At 46.4% G+C, this 22,841-nt stretch overlaps 2 protein-coding genes across 24 annotated transcripts in view; one reads left to right on the top strand and one right to left on the bottom strand.

The window, feature by feature from the left end:
- LOC108017699 (uncharacterized) overlaps positions 1-11,481 on the top strand; it is a 38,430-nt gene extending 26,949 nt beyond the window's left edge. Inside the window, exons 4-7 of the mRNA XM_036813954.3 lie at positions 3,751-3,935; positions 6,686-6,914; positions 7,815-7,907; positions 10,168-11,481. Coding sequence (XP_036669849.3) covers positions 3,751-3,935; positions 6,686-6,914; positions 7,815-7,907; positions 10,168-10,657 — 997 coding nt within the window. The 3' untranslated portion in view covers positions 10,658-11,481. The remainder of the gene's footprint in view (positions 1-3,750; positions 3,936-6,685; positions 6,915-7,814; positions 7,908-10,167) is intronic.
- Positions 11,482-11,981: 500 nt separating this feature from the next.
- Positions 11,982-22,841, bottom strand: part of Zasp52 (Z band alternatively spliced PDZ-motif protein 52) — a 60,700-nt gene continuing 49,840 nt past the window's right edge. For 8 of the 23 annotated variants that reach the window (XM_017085129.4, XM_017085132.4, XM_017085130.4 and 5 more), the window contains 4 exons: positions 14,588-19,043; positions 13,112-13,295; positions 12,805-13,044; positions 11,982-12,735 (listed from right to left, as the gene is read on the bottom strand). In XM_017085129.4, coding sequence (XP_016940618.3) covers positions 12,658-12,735; positions 12,805-13,044; positions 13,112-13,295; positions 14,588-19,043 — 4,958 coding nt within the window. In that variant the 3' untranslated portion in view covers positions 11,982-12,657. Of the gene's footprint in view, positions 12,736-12,804; positions 13,045-13,111; positions 13,296-13,390; positions 14,316-14,587; positions 19,044-20,573; positions 20,760-22,841 lie in introns of those variants that run through there. The other 15 variants (XM_017085142.4, XM_017085145.4, XM_017085147.4 and 12 more) reach the window with 6 other exon arrangements.

Below are 22,841 nucleotides of genomic sequence, written 5' to 3' on the forward strand. Positions count from 1 at the left end.
TCAGTCAAGCGTCAAAGCGTTTGCAGTTAACTGGAAAAACGTTGCCCAAGTTTAGAGACTCGCTCTCCGTCTTCTGCAGTTAGTAGGTCAGAAGTTTCTGCGGCTGTGTGTGAAATCGTATATATATATACACAATTATATAGCTCGAGTACGAGTACTATACACCCAACGTGACTTTGTCTCTTTGGCTTGGATATTTTATTGCCGTCTGTGAGTCTCGCTGTTTGCTTTCATTTTTATATAGGTGCGCGGCAAACAAACCACTGCGATTTTAATGCCGGGTGAATGTCATGTTCTGAGTCTCAGTCTCAGTCTCAGTCTCTATTGCCACTGGTTTTCATTTTATGTTTCTTTAACACACACACACACAGTGCTCTTCAAAAAAGAAGCATGTTTGGGCATTTATTCAGTCGTCTTTGTGACATGGAATTTAATAGAACACCTCAGCAAACTCAAGAGGAGAAAAGATTTACAAGAGTTTCTCACACACAAAAATCATACAGAAGTATGCAAGACATCTCAGGTATTTAATTACTTTTATGAAATTAATTAGTGGAATTTATAAAATGTATCTGACATATTTTTCGTAGATTTCTCCCTGTGCAGCCCAAATCTGCTGAACTCAAATCACCCAACTTTGGCCAGAAGAACAAGCAATTCCCCCAAATGCCTGCCCAAATTAACACAGCTCGTAGTTCAGGCCCCGAAACCCTTCTTGCCAAAACAACAAAAGCCCGCCAAACAATGAGGGAACAGAAAAAAAGTTACTATTACAAATCAGAACTGCGGCAAAGTTGAAAAGCGCGCTGTAATTATGGCCTCATTCGGGATGGAAAATCGGGGGGAGAGGGCGAAACTCTGTGATTGAAAGTTCAAAATGGGTTTTGTGGCCTAATCCGTCCTTCAGTTGGCAACAGCTGCAGTCGAAAATTCGCTTTGTCAGTGGGTTAAAAAAAATCTGAAAAGCCTGTGTGTATTTGTGTGTGCCAATGTGCCAATGTTAATATGCTTTTCCAGCTAATTATTTTCATTTGCCTCGCCCGCGGTGATTGCCTCATTTTCCACATTTAATTACATAAGTCGAGGTGAAAAGAAAGGAAAACTAAGGCTGTAGCTGAAAATGAAATGGAAAATGAAACTGAATCTAAGCGAGAGCGAAAAGAAAAGCCTCAATGACTTAAATAAATTATCAAATATTCATGTAAATTAAATTCAACACGAAATTCACTTTCATTGTCTGCCGTTCGCATTTAATTAGTTTTCCACTGCTTTCGTTTGATTTCTCACGAGCTGCTCGGGGAATTCGCCAGATAAATAAAATTAAGTTTCCATTAAACTTTGATTAGGCCTTCTCCAACGTCTTCTAATTGGCATGCGGGTGCGAGCGGAATTAATGCCGGAGTTTTACGAGCTAACATAAAAACATGAATGAATCAATGATGTTGGTTGTTGGTGGTTGCTTGTCGACGGATGTTGGCCTGATAAAAAATCCCGCTGACTTTTATCTTAATAAAGCCGCCTTTGTCTTTGACGCACTGCAAATTGCTTAATCAATTGGAAACTGTTCACTCGCATGCAAATGTCAAACTGACAGCTGCCGGAAAGGAGAGAAGAAGACAGCAGAAGAGAAGAGAGGAGAGGAAAGGAAACGGAAACGCCATTTAAATGGAAACTTTTGCAGAAATGAAAGTTCAGCGATAAGTAAGCGGCCGGCGCGAAAATAAATAAATAAATACGCTCAGCCGATGGAACTGTGTCAATGTTGGTAATTACAAACTGCAATTAATAAATGAAAATTAAATGCAGCCGCCTGATTGAATAAGTGCCAGGCTGATAGACCTGCAAACTGACTGAATGACTGACTGACAGACTGAGCTGGCTCACTGTCCGTCAGCTGTTGAGTGTACTGGCTTCTAAGCCTTCGCTAGACTTATAAAGCGAAAACTGACCCTGAACTACTTTGAATACAACTCACATATATGTTTGGATATGAGTATACTGAGGGAAAACTTAGTTCTGAATGTGTAATTAATTAATGCACTCGAAAAAAAGATCAAATATCAATTTGATATAATAATGATATATTATTCACTTTTGATACTTAAAAATGTTAATTTCACTTTGCAAATATTATTAACATGTTCGTATTAGTTTCAGTATTTTTTTCTTTATCAATATTAGATTAATATCAATAATATAAAATTTGCATATCTTTTTTGTGAGTGAATAAATGTCTATTGACTAAAATATCAATTGATAATATTTTAAATACTGGTTTATAATTATTTTTTGAAAACATTTTTCATTAAATTTATAACGATAACTCCCATAAATGTACCTGAACAGTAGAACTATTTTGATCTGTGTATTACGCTGTACTATACCATATACTATACTCATATTTACGATATCACAAGTGCGCAATTGCAGTGTTTGCTCACATGCGATGCAATGAGACTTAATGAGGCCCCAGATGGGAATGCACATGGTAATTGGAATGGGTTTCGGTTCTCCGATTTGGTCCGCCTCTAATTTGTAGCTAATCAATCATCTGGTGCTTAGAAAACATTCAATCTCGGTGGGGGAGAAGATTCATCGTTGTAGTTGAACTTTTTGTCACCGCATGGGGCCGTGATTGAAATGCCGCATTAAGCAGCGATCTACGAGAGGGAATCTCGGGCTGTTTTGGAGATATCTTAAGAACTCGGAACCTGGGAACGCATGTTGTTAGAAACTTTACACATGGTTATTGTTCAGATGGACTGGGCTCACCTTTTGGCATTTCTGCGCGCTCATTTCCGAGTTACTGAGCGATGATGAGCTGAAAAGATCAAATTTATCATGACACGACAGCTGATGAAACATTCATGCCGCCGCATTACGGGTGTCAGAGACCCGGGGGCCATGAACCCTGCCCTTTTTTTCTGTGACCAGGAAGGGGAAACCCTGTTCTTTAATGGCACGCCATAAAAGTGTAAATCCGAAATACACGAACCAAAAATCCTTTGCCAGCGAGAACAGCATCAAATTATTAAACATAAATTTCCGGTTGCCCAACTTGTTTACGGATGTATGTTTGTGCACGTAATTTTCCAACAATTTATCATCTTTTTGTGGAGCGGCTTCGATGACACAGGCAACAAAAGAGCGCCAGACGCTTTTCCACCTCAGACCAACACCACACCACCCCATCCCGCCAAGGACCATAAATATTTCCTCCTCTAATTGTTTGGCAAGGGTTCGTTCGTCTTGTCGGGTGTGGAAAACGCTGGCCGTATCCTAATGAATTTACGCACACACGTCCCTTTGCCTTTGTCGCCGTCTGCATCGCATAAATTGTCCTTTCTGGGCAAAAATATTCAACGTCGTCTGCTAGTCTGCTGTCTGCCTGCCTGCCTCGCCGCCAAGGATGCCCAAGGATTGCCTGCGAAGGATCCTTTCAGCTTGTTTCGTGTTGGCGGGCAGTGCGCAAATTTTTGGTCTTTTGCCTCATAAATCATCAAATTACAACAATTGCGCACTCGCTGCGCTTTTGTGTGGGGAAATCGCAGGGATAAAGGAAAAGGACCTGGCCCGAGACGTTGCCGTTTGCCAATTTGCTGCGCAGCAAAGCATCTGTTTTCCTCGCCTTCCCACCTGCGCTGCACATTTTTCCCTTTCCCCCACCCCTACAACATTTTCCTACATTTTTCCTTGCCATTTTCCAGCTGCCTTACTGAAAATCTGTTTTCCATTCTGCTCAATTTTCAGATCCCCCTCGGAGAGATCGGGAAAAGGCTGCTGCGGCCAGTGGTTCGCTGGACCGCCGCTGCGCGCCCTCATCGCCGTCGTCGCCCTGGGGGGCGTGGCCTGCGCCCTCGGCGGAGCGGCCTTGGGCGCCACGGGCCTCGCCGGACCGCCCAACTCCCACCTGACGGCCGCCCTGCTAATGATTGGTGAGTGAGACTTTTATGAGATACCATAACCTTAAGTCATTTATAAGGAAAAATGTGTAGAGAGTTCTTGGGGGATAGTATATGACTTACAGAACATGATGCGCCTTGTAAGAAAAATGTTAATGTGAATATATTAAGATTTAATATTATATTTTATTTATTTATTATAAGGTTTTACACGTTTTCACTATCTAAAGAAAATTATAAAAACAATATATGGGTTTCAGATCATATTCTTGATGTTCTAGTAATGGGTATTTATTAAAACTTCTTACACAGAGAAAGTTTTGACGTTCTCATCTGAGTTGAAAATGTTCTTAAAAATAGAATTTTATATTTTTATACCCGTTACTCGTAGAGTAAAAGGGTATACTAGATTCGTCGGAAAGTATGTAACAGGCAGAAGGAAGCGTTTCCGACCCCATAAAGTATATATATTCTTGATCAGGATCACTAGCCGAGTCGATCTAGCCATGTCCGTCTGTCCGTCTGTCCGGATGAACGCTGAGATCTCGGAAACTATGAGAGCTAGGCTATTGAGATTTGGCGTACAGATTCCTGAGCTTCTTACGCAGCGCAAGTTTGTTTCAGTAGACTGCCACGCCCACTCTAACGCCCACAAGCCGCCCAAAACTATAACTCCTTCAGTTTTGATGCTAGATAGAAAATTTTAACTGAAATGTATTGTTCTCATCAATACCTATCGATTGAGTTTGCCACGCCCACTTAAACGCCCACAAACCGCGAAATCCTGTGACGCCCACACTTCGCATGCTAGATAAAAAATTTTAATGTATTGGTGTCGTCAATACCTATCGATTGATCCAAAAATAATTTTGCCACGCCCACTCTAACGCCCATAACGCTTAAATCTGTCTACCGCCGGTAGGTGGCGCATTTTAATCTCGCTTTGCTGCTTGCATATCTCCATTTCCCTTTGAGTAACGGGTATCTGATAGTCGAGGTACTCGACTATAGCGTTCTTCCTTGTTTTTATTCGAATCAAGTTGAATTGGCGGTATTTATGTACGTTGCATATCTCAACAAATAAACTATTAGATCAGTCCGTAGTGTATACTTAAAAGTTGTTAAATAAACTCAAATTAACTTTTCTGTTCTCACCATTTCGTTCTAATATTGAGAACATTGATACCAAAATTTACTTACACGGTTTTCAACCACGAATGTTCACAATTCAAGAACAATGTTCTTGTTTATTTCTCTCTGTGTAGTAAAAGCTGTACTTGGTTCTTGTTTTCCAATAACTGTAATGTTATTATTTGAACGATAATGTTGTTACTTCAACGATTTTGATTGATATTCAACAATATAATTTTTATTGTTCAAGAATAGACGTTACAGCTTTGTCTTTAATGGTATTTTCTAAATCCTAAACATACATTCAAGGGTGATTTAACTGAGTTTTATGGCACTGCTGTTCCATTTAAATTTTCCGAGTGCAGGGCAGGCCAGGCCATTACGTAATCTGGCAAAAATCGAGCAGGGAAATTGGCATTAAAGTCGGCGACGAGCGTCTTTTGATGTTCGCTGATGTTTACACAAGTCACGGGAGGATGGGGGAATCCCCTGGCCAGCGAAAAGGCCCGTGTTTGTTCACAATTGTTACAATTATAAATGGCATTCGGTGCTGGGTTTTTCTCTTTTTCCACGTTGAAAAAGAGGAGGTGCCCCAGTGTCTGTTTGAGTACCTTTGTACTTACATACCTGTGTGTACCTGAGTACCTGAGTAGCTAGCTGGCTTTGTGCGATACTTTGTACATCTGCTGACCCAGTTCGAAGAACAAACAAATTTGCAGCCAGACAAGACAGCTGTCAATATTGGCAGAGCATTTAGTTCCGGCTGCGATTTCTTTGGCCAAGATCCACAGGTGGGTTCGGTACTCTGGTACAACCGAGTAGAACTCCCGGGAAATCTCTCTTGAATTAAAACGCCATCGATTCAATTCTGACAACTTTTGGGGCCACTCATGAATCATTCATTACGCAACCACTAAAAGCGGGGCCAAGTGCAGAGCTTCACTTTGCCGTAAAGTCTAAAGTCTGTAGTCTGCAGTCCGGGTTTTAGGTTTTCGGTTTTCAGTTTTGAGTTTAAGTTTCGGTTTTGTGTGTGCGACGTCTAATCAATTGCCGGCGCGTTTAGTTTAGCGCTCGCGAAGCGTGACATTGCGCCATTTTCGGCGGAAATTACCGAAAAGTTTCCAGTCCACACTCACAGTATATGTGCGGCAGCATTTTACATAATTTAATGGCAATCAAGGCAGCCAGTCAGCAAATCTCCAACTATGTACAGCTCTAACATAATGGTGGATGGCATGGTGGAGTCCCATCACCATCATCATCGTCATCGTCGTCGCAGTCATCACGATGATGGGCGAGGTCTTTTTGGGGTCTTTGGCTTTTGTGGGGAGATGTCACAACGCTCATGACAATTTTCGCTAATAAAATCGTATGCCTAGCTGGCAAATTTGCCATGATGACATGCTCCACTGAATGCCCGTTTGGTCGGCAGGAGTAAAAGTGAAAGTTGGGCTGTCGGCTGGGCATGATTAGGCTGCGGATTTGGGGCTTTAAGTGGGACTGTAATTGCGGGCCACGCCCCCTTGGGAGTTGGGAGTGGGCTAATTAAAGCCTCTAAAGTTGAATGGAAAATCGGAAAGGGGGCGTTAACCGAACTCTAGCTCTGAAATTAACTGCGTCTCCTCCCCTCTCTTTTTTTGTTGCTATTCCAGGAGTTGGCGTCGTTTTGGTGACGGTGAGTGGCGCCGCCTGGCGGATGACGGCGCCGGGTGGCCAGAGCTGCCTGGGAATCGGCCTGGGCACCAGCGTGGACCTCGGGCGGTGCGGCCGGAGGCCCTGCAGCCGGGGCGGGGGAGCGCCGCACGGACTGCTCTATCCGGAGTTCCAGCACCGCCCACCGCCGCCTTCGTACCAGGCCAGCATGCAGGAGTACCGGCTGAGGTGAGTACTCTATGGGTTCCATGGGTTCTGTGGGGTTACGGAGGACCAGAGTTGCTGGTGCATAAATTACACGCAAGGACAGCAGTTGGTGGCGAACCTGCGGCTTTTGGCCGCCACTCGCATGTCCTTGCGCAATTAATTGCATTATGCATAATTATGCAGCGGCCAGAGCGATTTGTAGCTACACTGGGAGAATCAGTAGCAACTCTAAGTTTGATTAAAAATATTTAATAACTTTAAATCACTCTTAAGAGTATATTAAAATGTTTTCACTGAGCTACAGTAGTAATACTTTAGTAACATTAAAAACTTTCTGGTACACATCTTATTTTAATTAATGGAATTAAACGTTACCTTCATATCAGTAAATATTGAAATATTTTTACCATTGATCTTAACTTTATGTTCTCTTTTTAAGCCTTTTAAAGAAATACATAAAGATATAAAAATGCAGGCTTACCAACAGTATATTTTTTTATTAGCTATGAATCTGTAAATTTAATACTATTATTACCATTAATCCTTACATCTTGTCCTTCTATTAAACTTTTGGATACAAATACATCAAGTTTTAATAACTCAGGACTGGCATAACAAATAAAAATTTAACTTTTCATTAAATCTGAATCATAACTTTCACTTTGATCGTAACATTTATAGTTTTTTTAAGAGTATGATATAAACATAACCTGAAGAGAGCTATTAGCTAGCTGTGTTATAATTATACTTGGCAAACAAAAGACTTTGGCTGCTTTACCAAGGATGCCTCTCAGTGTATCTATTGCCAGTGTCCACATCCGCATTTTCCCACCCTTAACCCTTTGCTGGCCGCCCTTTTCCTGTCGTGCCACACAACTGCAACAGCTACTCACCCGAATCCCTTCCGCTTTTCTCCCACAGACTTTTGCTGTTGGACCGCGATCGCCAGAACGGCGTGGTGCGTGGAAATTCGCCGCCGCCCACTTATCGATCTCATGCGGGCAGCCTGCTGAGGTAAGTACTTCCGTTTCCGCCGCAATCCTCCCTGAAAGCTCCTTCCCCTCACCCCCCTTATCCACCTTCTCAACCGACTGCTCCGTTCCGCCATTCGTGAGTTATTTGCAAAGTTTGGCGCCTGCCAAACCGCAAAATGTTTTCCAGACTACCAAGGAACATTTGGGGATGCGATATACGAGATCTGGGATCTGGGGGTGACTCTGCTCCGGCGGTTTGGCTTTTGTGCGGTTTTCCAAGGGTGTCAACATTGACACATCGCTTTTCGGGGGGAGGGGTGAATTTTCGATTTTCAACCATTCGAAGGGATGACTCGAATCAAAAGATTGCCTGATGATGGCAGCAAACACTCGCCAATTGATTCGGCAACTAATTGAAGAGATAAGCCAATCCTCCCCCAATATATATGAGCAATCTGATATGCGCTCCGCCCTCGAGAAAAACATGTCCCAAACAAAGGCAATTTAAATGACAAGGACTTTTCCGAAAAGCGGGTGGCTGTTTGCTGCCGGCTGGAATAATTATCGCCCGGAACGCATAATGTTGGGCTAATGAGAAAAGTTGATTTTTATGGCCTACAAATTACGGACCGAGAAGGAGACAAAGGCGGCTTGAAACTCGTATTTAAATAATATTTGCAGGTCGTCTCTGCAAAATTGCCATTCAAACCGTAACGTATTTATGTCAAATTAATTTACTTCACTCACAGCACTTGAATATTTATAATGTGTGTAATGCAAATGGAAGGAAGGGCAGTAGGGAAATCTGATTTCGAGGCTTCCCCGCACACTTAGGTTAGCCAAAAATGCCAGCGGAAACGGAAGGAAGAGGACGCAGCCAGGGGAAGTATGTCAAAAAGCAAAACTTATGCAAAGTGTGTGGCAAGAAATCACAGCATACTTTAAGGCAAGGCTCCAAGTTAATGTCTGTGTGTGTGTGAGTGAGAGTTGCGTATTCAAATGACGTTAGTGTTGTTTTGGAGGGTGAAATACTGGCAAAGAATTCTGGAAAATTTTGCAAAATATTTACACACACGCGCGCACTTCTGAAGAGCCTGCCAAGCCGCATAACAAGCAGCCCGCAAAGATGGAAAACCCAGGGACGTAGGGGAGCGGAAATGGGAAAAGGTCCTGCGTTCCAAGGACGGAAAACTGTCCTTGCTGCTAGCCAAGTCAATTAAACAAACAAAGAGCCGACCAAAGTGCTGCGAAAATTGCCTGTTATGCACAGCACATCACTTCGCATCCCAGACAATGGAGGCCAGCATATAGAAGACCACCGACATATAGATAGGCCCGATTCCTCGACCATTCCTGCACGATGACTTATTTTCCTGTTTCCGTTTGCCCGGCGTCTTTGTCGGAACAATTAAATGCAATTTTACATACTCCAAATTGCTCCATACAATTTGTGCGAGCTGCTTCTCGAATTTTGAGAAATCAACCAGCCACGCCCACCCATTGCCCGCCCCTAGAAGCTCCGCCACGCCCCCCTTTTGGGCAGGCCATTATGTGCAGATGAGCGTTTGAGTGTTGACTTTTGTGCTCTGCCGACTGAAGTGTGAATTGTCTGTGATTTGGGTTTAGTTCGCCCCCTTTGAACCCCCACCTCAGAAAAATAGCTCCTTTCAAAAGCCACCCTACCCAGGAAATCCCCTCCTTTTCACCTATCACCATGCGCACATGGCAACAATTGCCACAGCGGCCTTTTGTTATTTAAATTGACAAAGATGAGAATATATAGAGAACACACACTGGCTTATATGTTTGAAAAGGGACAGAGTCGTCATATATCCCATACATACTGATGAATCTGCCAGCATTTGAGTGCACTGAGAAAAAGTGGCCTTTGTAAATGAGGATTTTTGGATATTAATAAACATACATATTGAAAATACATTAAACTTCTCGAAATGTACTTTTACTTAATGGTACATATTTAAAAATTAAAGACATATGAAGTTTTGAACAGTTAAACAATAAAATTGATATTCTGAAATTGGATGAAATTAATAGTAGAGTAGACTCTTGAAAATATAAGGTGGTTCTTGAAAGGGAAAGTGTATACTGAAGTTCCCAGTGCATTCAGATAGAGAACACTCACTGAAAGACCAGTTTGCAGGGACCCCATCTCACGGATGCAAATTTGTGCATTTGGTTAACATATTTGCCATCTTCTTATGCCCGAAGAGGGCAAACAGAGCCGGATTGACTTTGGCTCATGTGTAAATAATTCATGCCTTTGATTCACTCACTTCCAGGGCTCCACTGACCACCTTGCGATCCGGAATGGGAGGAGGAGGCGGTGCTGGGGGAACCATCAGCAGCAGCATGGGCGGATCGGAGTACAGTTTGCCGCCCAGCTACCGCTCCAGGAACGCCACTCCCGCCAGCCTCGTGTGCAGTGAGCGGAACATCGAGACGGCTCCGTCCGGAAGGCTGCTGGCCAACGAGGATCTGCAGCTGCCGGAGCCGTCGGTGGTGGAGCAATTGCCGGACTACACGGCGCTGCAGTCGAACACCTTGCTCACCTCGGCCATCGTGGAGATAGAGTCCTCCAATCGGGCACCGGAAAGGGAGTCCACCGGAGGCGGAGCTGCGGCCAGGAGCAAAAGCAAGGACCTGGTGACCATAGTGACCATCTCCCAGTCGCCCGGCAGCACGGCCCACAGCCAAACGCAAACCCAAACGCAAAACCCAGCTGGCCAGGCCAGCGCCCTCGATCAGATCGATATATTGGCGCATCTGTAGCGATCGAACCATAGAACCATCGGTTGGATTCTACGGACGACAAACACTCGTTAACCCAAAGGTATTTATTTGTACGGAACTCAAGCTGCTCCTAAATGAATGTAATGTAACCCCTATCTGTAATCCGTAACTTGTAATCTGTAATCTTGTAATCGGTAACCTGTATCTGTAAGCGGCGTTAGCTGATAAGATGTTTGTTGTACTTGAATGTGTTGAATTTATTTTTGTAAGCATTAAGCAGATGCGCAGCGTAGTTATTACGAATTCTAGATACTTGCAATTTATACATATACGCCTCTACCCATTGAAGTATTAAAGTATCCAAAAAAAATATGAACAAATGAAAACATGTTAAAATCGAGAAACTCTGAGCTCAGCCCAACTATCGAACTGTAAATACGAAATTTCGAACGCATTTCTAGCAACTAAACTAAACTCTAAACCAGGCCAGAAACGAAGAAGAGGAAGAGCAAAAACTAAGTATATAGTGTATGTGTAGGTATGAGTATCCCCGGGATATATCCATACATAACTCGCAACGGAACGCTACGGTGACAAATTTGGCGCGCACTTTCGGAAACCACGAATATCCAACTGAATACTGAACTTCGATGTCGATTTCGATTTCTGAATGCGTTTCGCACAAAAACAAAAAATAGGTAGACCTACCCCTAATGATATGTAAGCTACGACACACACACACACAGAACACACACAAACACACACTCGAGAACTAACTTAAAGTCCTTTACCGTAATGTGCAAGGCGACGTAAACTAAACATGAGAAATAAAACCCAACAAATCGTTGAAAAATGCCACAAAACCCCAAATTGTTTTTCTTTCTCGCACGAGGGCGTGGCAGATGCCCACATGCCCCGCACGTCCTGATCCTGCTTAATCTAGCGTGAATTTTGCTGCCATCGTCAGGCCTCTGAAGTTTTGTTTTCCGAGGGGTAGAAATGCTGGGGATTTCGGAGTCCCAGCGATTAACACCCCAACATACACCCACACCCACTCACACCTCAGACCGAGAGCCGAAAAAATAAAATACCAGGCTCAAATGAAACCAACAAAAATTGGTTAAGCATGAAATTGCTGTAGAAGTGCGTGCGTGTGTGGGTGTGGGTGAGTAAGTAAGTATGTGTGTGTGTGTATACGCCACACGGCCGGAAAACAAAAACTGTTGCATACTTTCAGGCAGCCGGCGGAATTCGTGTGCGCAGCAAACCGGAAGTTGCCAACGATTATGACATTACATGGCGTAGTAAATTAGGATTCTCGCTTACGACCATCACATTCACAATAGCAGGTAAAACACACTCATTAAACGCGAAAAAGATTTCGAAATTTATTCACTTGCTGATGATCATTTACAATTTACAATCGAATTATGGATAATTTACAACATAAATTTAGAAATTAAGTAAGCAACTGCCTGCTGACAACCTCGTTTGTATGGCATTTCTGACTCTTCCGATTGCGTCGTCGAATTAAATTGGGTAATCGAAATCCCCTCGCGCGATTTGTTAGCTTTTTGAGGCTTGAGGGTTGATCAACAGTTTTCAGGCTCAACTAAGTAAATTAACTCTGGCCACAGTACATACATATTTAGCGTGGGATCGGTAGTTCGGTTATGATTATACGATTACGATGTTTGAATAAATAATAGTGGTGTGTGTGTATTGTTTGTATGGGGCATACAATTTGCTAGCTATGTAATTCGATTTCGTGTCGTTTGCAGCTACGTTTTTACGTTTTTGATTTTGAGTGATTCGTTCATCATTTAAAATTAGGATAACATTTGTGTGCACAATTCAAAAACAAATAGAAATAATAATAGTTACGCATTATTCACTCTGACAATTGCAATAATAAGCATTAGATACGAGTTGAGAGCGAGCTCTCATATCCAAGTAATCCGAGGATTGTGATAGATAGTTGTTGGTGTTGGTTAGTGTGCGTGATCCCTGAAGTCGAACAAAATCATCTGGTCGGCGGTTTAGCGCGCGTGATTCTTGCAGAAGGGACGTCCGCCCTTGTTGTAGAAGCTCTGGCCCTCCAGGTTCTGTTTGCAGAACTGTTAGGGGTAAGATAGTAAAATATTAAATATCGAACTTAATCAAAACTAATTTCTAAGAACACCCACCGTGCAGTTGAAGCATTGGCTATGGTAGTTGTGGTTCAGGGCCTCCACCCATCTGTCGCCAGCTTCCACGGGGAAGCCGCAGGCGAAGCATTTGGTGGTGAACAGCTCGTTCCAGTCGGCCTCGCAGTACGCGTTGCCATCCTCCAGGAAGAAGGGCCTGTTGCCAAAGATCTTGCCGCACTGGCCGCAGGTGAAGCACTCCGGATGGAAGTGCTTGCCAATGGCATTCAAACAGTCACCCTATTGTGGGATAAATATATATATGATTAGGGGTATTTTAAAGGGTTCGAGTAATTGCGGAACCCACCTTGATCTTGCCGGCGCACTTGCTGCACGTGGGAGCCAGGTACTTCTCGAAACAGTACTCGCAGTACAGATCGCCCTTCTCCTCAACGAATCCAATGTCCTGCAGGGGACGACGGCAGTTGCCATTCACGCAGATGAAGTGATCCGGGCACCAGATGCGGCCAAGCGCCGTGATGAAGGGTCCTCTGCGGAAATGAGATAAAACCAAATTAGTAAGGTAATTTAAAGAATATTCATAAGGTTATAACAAAGTAACGAACAAAGGCAAAGCTGTACTCACGAGGTAATCTCTTTATTGCACTGACAGCACACGGGTCGCTTACCCTCCTTGAGCAACTGACTTACTGCCCTTTCGTTTTCCTCCGACATGGTTGTCTGATCCTCACTGTGGGGTCCCAGGGCTTTGACAGAGACACTGTAGGTGGGGGAGCTATTCTGGTTGCCATTCGGGTTACCACTCTGAGCTCCATTCTGATTGCCATTCTGATTCTCAACAGAGGGTCCATTAGGCCCACTGTTCACTCCCTGTTTGGGTTCTATGTAGGATCTCCTATCGGCCGCATGAGTGGCTCCAGTGCGTCTCAAATTGTTCCTAAAGGCCACCGGTTCGGGTGTATCTATGGCCTTGCCGCCATCGCAGAGATCGAGTATCTTGCTCATGGGATGCTGGGCAGGCAGTTCCATCTGTAGGGTCTGTTCCACCCGAGGAACCTGTGGCTGTGCCTTTTGACTTCCCACCTCAGAGGGCAGATCCTTCTGAGAATGTACGGCTATTACAGGCTGAAGAGCCACCGGCTGCGTGGGATCCAGGTTCTTGAAATTATCGAGATCCAGACGTTTGCGAACAATCATCGGGCTCTTTGAGAGATTGGAACTGCTGTTGCTGCGCAGGCTCAAGGAGCTTCCCGCATGGGAGAGAGGGGCATTCTGCCCACCATTGTTGGCCAATCGTGCCTCCAACATATTGGTGATGATTTTACCGGCTTCCTGCATGAAAGCATGGGTCTTGTCGCCCATGTTTATCTTTCCAACGGACTCGGCCAGCATGGAAGTGGCATCAGCCTCCTGGGGGCTCTCTTTTTCCACCTCCAGGGCGGGTAAGTCAGTTGCCTGTGGATGGGGGCGTGGCAAGGTGGCATAGGTTTGGGGATTAGCATGCAGATTAGTGACCTTGGCAGCGCTGGTAGCTCCTGGAGGAACTGGAACTGGAAAACGAGGGTAAACAGAACACAAAAAGCGAGCGGGTTAGATTAGTGGCAAGGTAATTAGTGGGTATCAGGGGATCAAGCTCTTCAGTTGAAAGCTGATCCCAACAAGTAACTCTTAGATTAAAGAATATAACAAGGATTAATAGGGGAGAATGTCAGATATCTCAGGATAACCCGAACTTCTCTTTGGCTAAGATATCATGGGTTAGGATCATTCAAAACACAACATCAAACTTGGAACACAACAAACTCTGGGATGCTCTGTTCACCTGATCTGCACGTTGCAGCTGTTGCACAATGGGATGCGGACTCCTGGTCCGGCTGCCTTGTTCAGGATGCCCCTGCCCCTCTTGGGCGCCGAGGTGGCTCCGAAGGCTCCTGCGCTCTTTCCTCCGGCACCGGCACCTACAGAATCATCCACATTAGAGTTCAGGTTCAGATCACCCAAGTCTGGCGGGAAGACAGCGGGCGCAGGCGCAGGTGGAGCAGCAGCGTTAAAGGCGTTGGCTATCACCGATTTCGGAGCAATCGGGGCTTTCAACGGAGCAATGGCTTTAACTGGAGCTGGAGCAGTAGCATTGGCTGATCCTGGAGCTGTGATGGAAGCGATGGATGGCCGTGAGGCCGGATTAGGCTTGATGGTGCTGCCATTGCTGCTCCTGAAGGCCGTGGTGGCCTGGTTATTAGTGGTGGTAGTAATAGCAGAAGCTTGGGTTAGACTTTGCGACGATCTCGCGACTGATGCTGATGCTGAAGCAGATGCTGATGAGGATGAGAGCGATGAGGAGGTGGCTTTCGAGCTGCTGGCATATGAGCTCTGCTGCACCGCCGAAGTGGTGGCTTGGTAGCCGGAAAACGCGGATCTCTGTTGCTGCTGTTGCTGCTGCTGCTGCAGGAATCCCGGTGGTGGTGCCATTAGCTTGTCCGTGGCTGCCGGTGCTGTTCCATAGCCAGGCACTGTGGACTCCACGGACGCCGGTTTGAGTGGAAACTTCGAGTCAAAGGTCGGTGATCTCAGGTTGGGGAAGCAGCCCTCTCCGAGGGCAGAGGCCCTGGCACTGATGGCCTGGGACTGACTGGTCAGGCTGCTGATCTCCTGCTCCAAACAGGACAGACGCTTGGCCTGATTGGCCACAAATCCCGTCTTGCCGTAGGAGGAGCGACGCTCTGTGTCCGATTGATTCTGAGATTGAACGTGTGATTGAGCCTGAGATTGAGCCTGCGATTGAGCCTGGCTCTGGCTGATGGCTTGAGACTGACCCCTGGACTGCGTGACCGACTGGGAGCCAGTACGGATCTCTATGGTCTTGGCACTTTGGGTGCGTTCGAATTCCTCGGTGACCTTGCGACGTCTTTCGATTTGAGTGTTGCCCACTTGGCTGCGTGTTTGACTCTGGGATTGCGACTGAGCTTGCTGTTGCAACTGGGAGGACTGCTCCCTCTGCTGGATGCTCAGATTGCCCACCCTCTGTTCCGTGATCCTTTCCGGCTGCTGGCTGAAGCTCTGGCTGGCCGACTGCGAGCTCTGCTCTGAGTGGGCCAAAAGCTGACCCTGGTAGCTCTGACCTGTGGTTATGGAGCCCGTCTGCAGGCGAGGAGCTCCGGACACGGACAGAATGGTCGACTTCGGTTCTGGTTCCTTCATCCTAGGAGCTCGAATGGCATTCAGCGGATTCGGTGGTGGTCCCGGAGCCGGGGAACGTGTCCTGTCCGGAAAGGGCGAGGCACACAGCTCGTTGTAGTTCCTGGCATGCGATGCGGCGCACTCCTCGAAGACCAGCTTCTCCTCCGTCTGGTAGAAGGGCACAATTGGAGCCGGCTTGTTGGTCAGCGACGGGGTGTACGGCCTGGTGGGCGTGAGGGCCTGGTCCGGTCGCACCAGTTCGTCTAGCGGTTGAAAAGCCATCGTTACTGGACCCGATCGATCCTCGACTATAATGGGCACCGACAGCTGTGGTCGTGGCTTCGGAGTCTCCCTTTCCCTTTCCCGGGAGGGAGCGACCACAGTTGTCGGTGGGGCAACCTGGGCTATGGCTATGGGTCTATGTACAGTGGAGGAGTCGCTGGTGACCGGCGCCTTGGGGGCATCCACGAACGCCAGCGGCACGTTCTCGCGCAGCTCTTGCGGCTCCGGAGTGCGGATGGGACTCTGGGTGGGCAGCACCGTCCAGTTACGCTGGTACTTGGGGATGCTGTCCGCCTTGTGGAGGCCGGACTGTACGGCTTTGCCCTGCTTGGTCAGGTGGCTCAGCGGGGAGGGCGGCGGGAACAGGATCGGCGAGTGCTCGAGCTCCTCGGCGGTCTCCTCGAACAGTTCGTGGGCATCGTACTGGGTGCTGCAGTAGCTACTTTGTACAGCGAGGGCTGGTGGGCGGACAGGTGTGCTCACAGGAGCAGGTGCAGGTGCAGGAGCAGGTGCTGGAGCAGGTGCGAAAGCGGTTGAGGTGGCAAGTGGGACTGTGGAAGAGGAGTTAGAGCAAGCAGTCGCTTTGGAGCTGTAGGAGGCGGAACTCTGAGATTGGGCGTTGGCCTGAAGGGTTTGGGTCTCGGTTTGCGAAAGCAGGGAGTGTCGATGTTGCTGTTGGGTTACTTGTTGTTGTTGTTGATGGGACACTTGTTGCTGTTGGGTTCTTTGGGTGACTTGGGAGTGTTGCTGCTGCTGCTGTTGAGGAGGTTGCTGCTGCTGGGTCAAGAGATGTTGCTCCTGCTGCTGCGACTTCTGGCTGAGTTGCTGCACCTGTTGCTGCAACTCTTGGCTTTGGGCGCACTGCTGCAGTTGCAACAACTTGGATTGCTGCAGCTGCTGTTGGTTCAGGAGGTTCTGCTGTTGGTTCGAGAGTTCCCTTTGCAACTGGGTCAGCTGCTGGCCCTGGAGGCCCGACAGCTCCTCCTCCTTCTGGTGGAAGTAGTCCAATCTCTTCTGATTACGCTGCTGGGCCTTGAGGTACTTCTGGTACTCCAGATCAGTTTCCTCCCTCAGGGCGGACACAATAGAATCTCGGGGAGTGGCCACCACGCTGCCAGCATTCGAAGCCGAGTTGGAAGACAGGGGCTCTCGGGATGGCTGGAATGCTTGCATGGCCGCAAAGGCGGAGGACTTTCGGGGCTGATCCCTCCGCGTTTCGTAGAACTCCACCGACTGCGGTGGCTCCGGACGGATGCCCAGCTCCTCCTCGTGGTCCAGCACCTGAAATTCATTCTTCTTGAGTTCCTGCTGCTTCTGCTCCTCGTCCACGCGGTGCATGGCATTCTCGGGATTCAGGGGGGTGTAACCACGTTCCGGGGCGGTGCACAAAGCGTCACACATGCTCAGGTGCTCCTTGGGGGTGGGCAGGTCGATCATGTGGATGGGCACATCTTTGTCGAAGTGACCTTCGAAGGGACGCTCGGGAGCGGTGGTCAGGGCACTCACAAACGGCGACTTGGGCCGATAGTCCTCCCGCAGATAGGGTTTAATTTCGATGGGTGGTGGCATATAGGGCACCGTCTCCTCCGGCAAAGGGATTCCCTGGTCAGCGGGAGGGGCAAACTTAAGCTCGAATTCGGGAGCGGTAACCATGGCCTGGGAGAGACGGGTTCCCCGGGGAGGAGACTCCCGCAAGGGAGCAGGAGATGGCTCAACTGGAGCTGGTGGTGGAGGAGGAGGAGGAGGTGGAGCGGGAACCTCTTGGGCTCGAGCGGCCTCAGCGGCCGCCGCCTCTGCTTCGAAGTCGTCCCCACAGGGCCGGGGAAAAGGACACTCCACCAGGTGGAAGGGAACCTCCGGGGCTGTGGTCAACACTCGAATCATGGGGTTGATCCACTCCTTGGGCATTGGGTTGGGTATCTTGGTGGGTGGTATCTGGCGCACAGGGGCAATCTCGATCTTGATCTCGGGCGTGGGTTGGAACTTGCGTTCGCTCTCCAGAATCTGGCAGCGCTGTTCGATCACGAGGCCCTCACGATCCTCTCGATCCTCAACACCTTCTGAGGCCTCGGGAATGGTCTCCAGTTCGCCGGACAGTTGGGGCAACTCCTTGATCTCGGGCTCATCGTTGAACACAACGCGGCGGGTGGAGGGAGCAGGAGCGGGAGTTTGAGTGGGCGTGGTCACGGGACTGGGTGTCACCTCCCTTACCATATCGACCAGCTTGTAGGTGCTCAGGGGCACCGCCAGGGAGTCCACACACTCCTGGGCACTTCTCCTACCCGAGGCATACTCATGAATGGAGTCCTGGGTGCTGCCGTAGTCCACCTGGTAGTCGAACTCTGAGCCAGACTGCTCCTGCATTTGGTAGGCCTGAATCTGGGCGGCATACATTCGCTGATACTCCTCCGAAGTGGTTGTCGTCGTGGTCGAGGTGGATGTATAGCTATCCGAGCTGGACTCCTGCTCCGCCAATTGGCGGTTGGTCAGCTGTGGAGCCGAGTAGCTCTGCCACTGGGGAACTCCTGGAGCGGTTGCTTCACCCTGAGGCTGCGGATCTAGTCGAGCAGTGGCTCCTCCAGGTGGTAAGGGAGGCACTTGCTGCACCGGATTGGTGACCACCACGTGTTGCGTCTCCGGCGGAGGTATGTACAGTGGTGCGGCGGTGGGCGCCAGGTGGCTGTCATCTTGCGGCGGTGGCCAGGTGAAACTGGAGCCACGCTGCGACTGCCGACTGGCGACCAGGGCCACCTCGATGTCCATCTCGAAGCAGTCCTCCTCCTCGAATTCCGGCTGCAGCTCCTCCACAACCTCTCCACCTTTCGAACAGCAGGGTCAAGTGTTTTTGCGGGGCAAGTGTTTAAGACATTTTTGTGTTTTTTATGTGGTTTTAGGAGCATAGTTAGTTTGGTTTGCAGGGCAAATATAAGAGCAGAAAGAAACAAAAGACAAGCGCTTGTTAGTCCTTGGCACTGAGAAAGCGGCAGAGCTTTGGTGGTGGATCAGTGGTTCAGTGGTTCTTAGGAACATTGGATCAGTGGTTCAGTATATCAGTGGTGGTGCAACGGCGACAGCGGCAGCGGATTCGAAGGCGATTACAAACTAAGGTCACAACTTTTGGCAAAAAACTATTAGGCAAAAGGCGGCAAAAAACTAAAGCAACTCAATCCTGATTTCGTTCAGTTTGTGCTGTAGTTAGGTGTAAATACTGGGTAGTGGGTAGTGGGTAATGGGTAATGGGCTGAGTGGTTCGAGGACCTCGAGTGGTGTATGGATGGTCAAGTTCAAGGCACACAAACGTGCAGAAGGAAGGCGATTGGTTAAGTCAGGCAACTCAATCGAAGCGAAGCCATGAGTGGATCGGAAAAGTTGGAAAAGTTGTATCCCCATCCTCACAGAACAACCCCATTGCAATTTGTTGACAGAGCAGACAAACAAACAACCGTGTATCGCTGGCATCGTATAAAGAGGGAAAATATTAAATGCGATTCAACAATAGTCGTTTTATGCCCCTCCGACGGGGCGAATAAATTTTTTATTTCTTATTTTCAGAGCCATTTTCATGGCGAGCAACAATAAACATACGCGTGCACACAGGGCGGGGAAATTCTCTCCGCTAGGCACGCATATTTACTTCCATTTTTTATGGGCCCACGTCTGACTCCACCTCCAAAAAAAGAGGCGAAAAAAAGGAAACCCCCAACCCAATGCTGGCTGCGAGCAAAAATGGCGTCGACAGGTAGTCATTGGATTTTATTATGCATAATTCGGTATTGGCTGTAATTTCGCAGAAATTGAAAATGGCAGAAACACACGACCGACACAAAGGACAAAGGACCGTTTCTGTGGCAGAAACAAACGGAAAACAAACAAGCGAACGAAATGAAATTATTGCCGCAAATATTTTGTCATATCAAAAATGTTGGCAGCAGCTACGAAAACTTTTCGACCATAATAAGAGGCCAAAGTTCCTCGGTGATGTTTATTGTTTTTGGCCCCGTTCCCCATTGTATTTCGCTTAGACAAAAGGCATGCAAAGTTGTGCAAAGAAATACATTCTAAGAATAGTCGGGTACACAGTTCGATTAGTACTTATATAGACAAATGAATACTCAGTACTTAAATCCAATGATGGACAGACTTTTCAGAGCGCTTTAAGCAGTTTGCGGTTAGACACGAAGCATTTATACTATGGTTCTTATAAAGATCATTTTTGTCTTATAAAGACAAATGAATACTCAGTATTTAAATCAAAGGATAGACGCTTTTTTCAGAGCGATTTAAGCAGTTTGCGGTTAAGCACGAAGCATTTATACTATGGTTTTTATAAAGATCATTTTAGGGGGTAATTCATTGAAGTATATATTCGCAGTTTATTGCTTAAAACTCATAGTATTCCATTCAAATTTCGATAGTATATATGCTTAGGTATTTTGTTGAACATATGCTTGCTTTCCAGAATTTCGCCAACTTTGCGGGCCCTTTTTTTAGGTGCGGGATTGGGATTTTCTAATACGTGTAGGGGTAACCGTAACCTAAAAGAAGCAGAAACCAAAACAAAAGTTATTCGTGGGATTATGCTTAATGAGCCCGGGACAATAGTTCCGACCGATGCCGCATCCTATCCCAAGGAACAGAGGCGAAAGTGCCCTCGATAAATCCTCGCTCTGACGAATGCCGACCATGTGATGTATGGCCCCTTGGCACGCTTCAATATTCGGCCACTCTCGCCCAAGGAAAACTGCGGAAAAGCACGGGATGGGGTTTTCCCCATCCGAGGCGGATGCTTGTTCGTATAATAATGGCTGGTAATTTATCTGCTTTCGTTTACATTTCCCGCTCCGTGTGGGAAAGCTGGCTGTGCGTGTCGGCATTTGTGCAAGGCAAACATTTGTTTGCCAGCACATTTCTTGTTTTTTTCCCCTCCCCCCAACTCTCGGAAAAAGCAAATTGGAACTGGATTTGCTCATATGCCGCCGTTTGCCAAACCCAAAACCCAAAACCGAATCCGAAAACCCCAAATGATTGCTGCGGTTGTGCGTGATTTTCGCTTTGATTAGGAGATTGATTTCTGGCGGAATGAAGATTTATGTGAGCAGAAGACTCTCTTGGCTGGCGTCCCTTGCTAATTGCATTTTTAATTGCTTAACGAATGTGGGCGCTGCAAAAATTGCCCCATAAATTGGTAGCGCAATCGCTGGCGCCGCCATATTTGTTGTTAATTCATTTCCGTTATGACAGCCAGCATCGCAGCGCGGTAATTGATAAACAAACAAACAAACAGACAGACACGGAGGAGCAGGAATATACAAATGTATATAGATATATGTTCAGTTGGCGAAGAAAAAATACCAGGAATGACCGTCAAGGGCCCCAAAGTGTTCTTGTTAAAGCCGCAAAAATACAGTGAGTGTGATAATCTAAGGAACATTTTATAATATTCAAGAAATGATCCCCGATAAAGAGGTATATCTTTAGAAAATGTATTGAGTTGATAATAACAGCATTTAAAAGAATATCATGGAATGCGGTTTTGAAGACATTAAAATATTTTTAGACGTTCTATAGTTTATATGGATTCATTATATATGGGTTTATCAAATATGAATATATTATACGTGGATATATTATACATGGATATATTATATATGGATGTATTATATATGGATATATCATATATGAATACACACATGTATATGTTATATATGGATATATTATATATGGATGTATTATACATATATTTATATCCCATATATGAATATATTATACATGGATATATTATATATGGATATACTGTATATGGATGTATTATATATGGATATATCATATATGAATATATCATGCATGGATAAATTATATATTGATATATTATATATGGATGTATTACAAATGGATATATCATATATGAATACATTAAACACGGATATATAATGTATGGACAGATATAAATATGGATCCTTTATAAATATTTTATCATCCCCTCTATCATCTTGACTTTTTCTGTGTAATTTCTTTTGGAACCTACTGTATGAGGCCTTCTTCATTTTCCCCAATCGGATATTTGCGCTGCATTTAAAGCCCTATCCTGCATCCTGGTGAAAAGGAGCGGAGGAGGCGACCACAATGGCAACAACCACGGAGGCTGAGGCACGAATTGCAGCGGCAACCGAATACATTTTATATCATTTATTTCTGCGAACATGAATGGGTCTCGTTTCGTTGCACTGGCAACGCGTTACGTATACGCAGCGTATCGGTTTGGTTTGCTTTCATTCGGTTTGGTTTTTCGGATCGGTTTGGTTTGGTTCTGTGGGGCTTGGGGTTGGGGTTGGGGTTCTCCACCCTGCGTTCTCATTTTCCGTACATTTTCCCTTCGATTTGCATTCGCCTTTCAGCACTTTCAACTGGCACACGGAAGTGGAAGATGGCAATCGCATTGGCATTGAAACCGCCGATAGCCCTGCTGCCCCCCTGTTTTCAGCATTTCCCCCGCAGCGTTTACATCGGCCATTGTCAGTTTTAATTTCCCGTCTGGGCCCATAATAATGATAAACACATTTTAAAATGTTTCCACCTATTGATTGAGTTTGTCAACAAAATGTTTCCATTATTAACGC

The sequence above is a fragment of the Drosophila suzukii genome, chromosome 2R, assembly GCF_043229965.1.
Source record: "Drosophila suzukii chromosome 2R, CBGP_Dsuzu_IsoJpt1.0, whole genome shotgun sequence".
Classification (NCBI taxonomy): domain Eukaryota; kingdom Metazoa; phylum Arthropoda; class Insecta; order Diptera; family Drosophilidae; genus Drosophila; species Drosophila suzukii.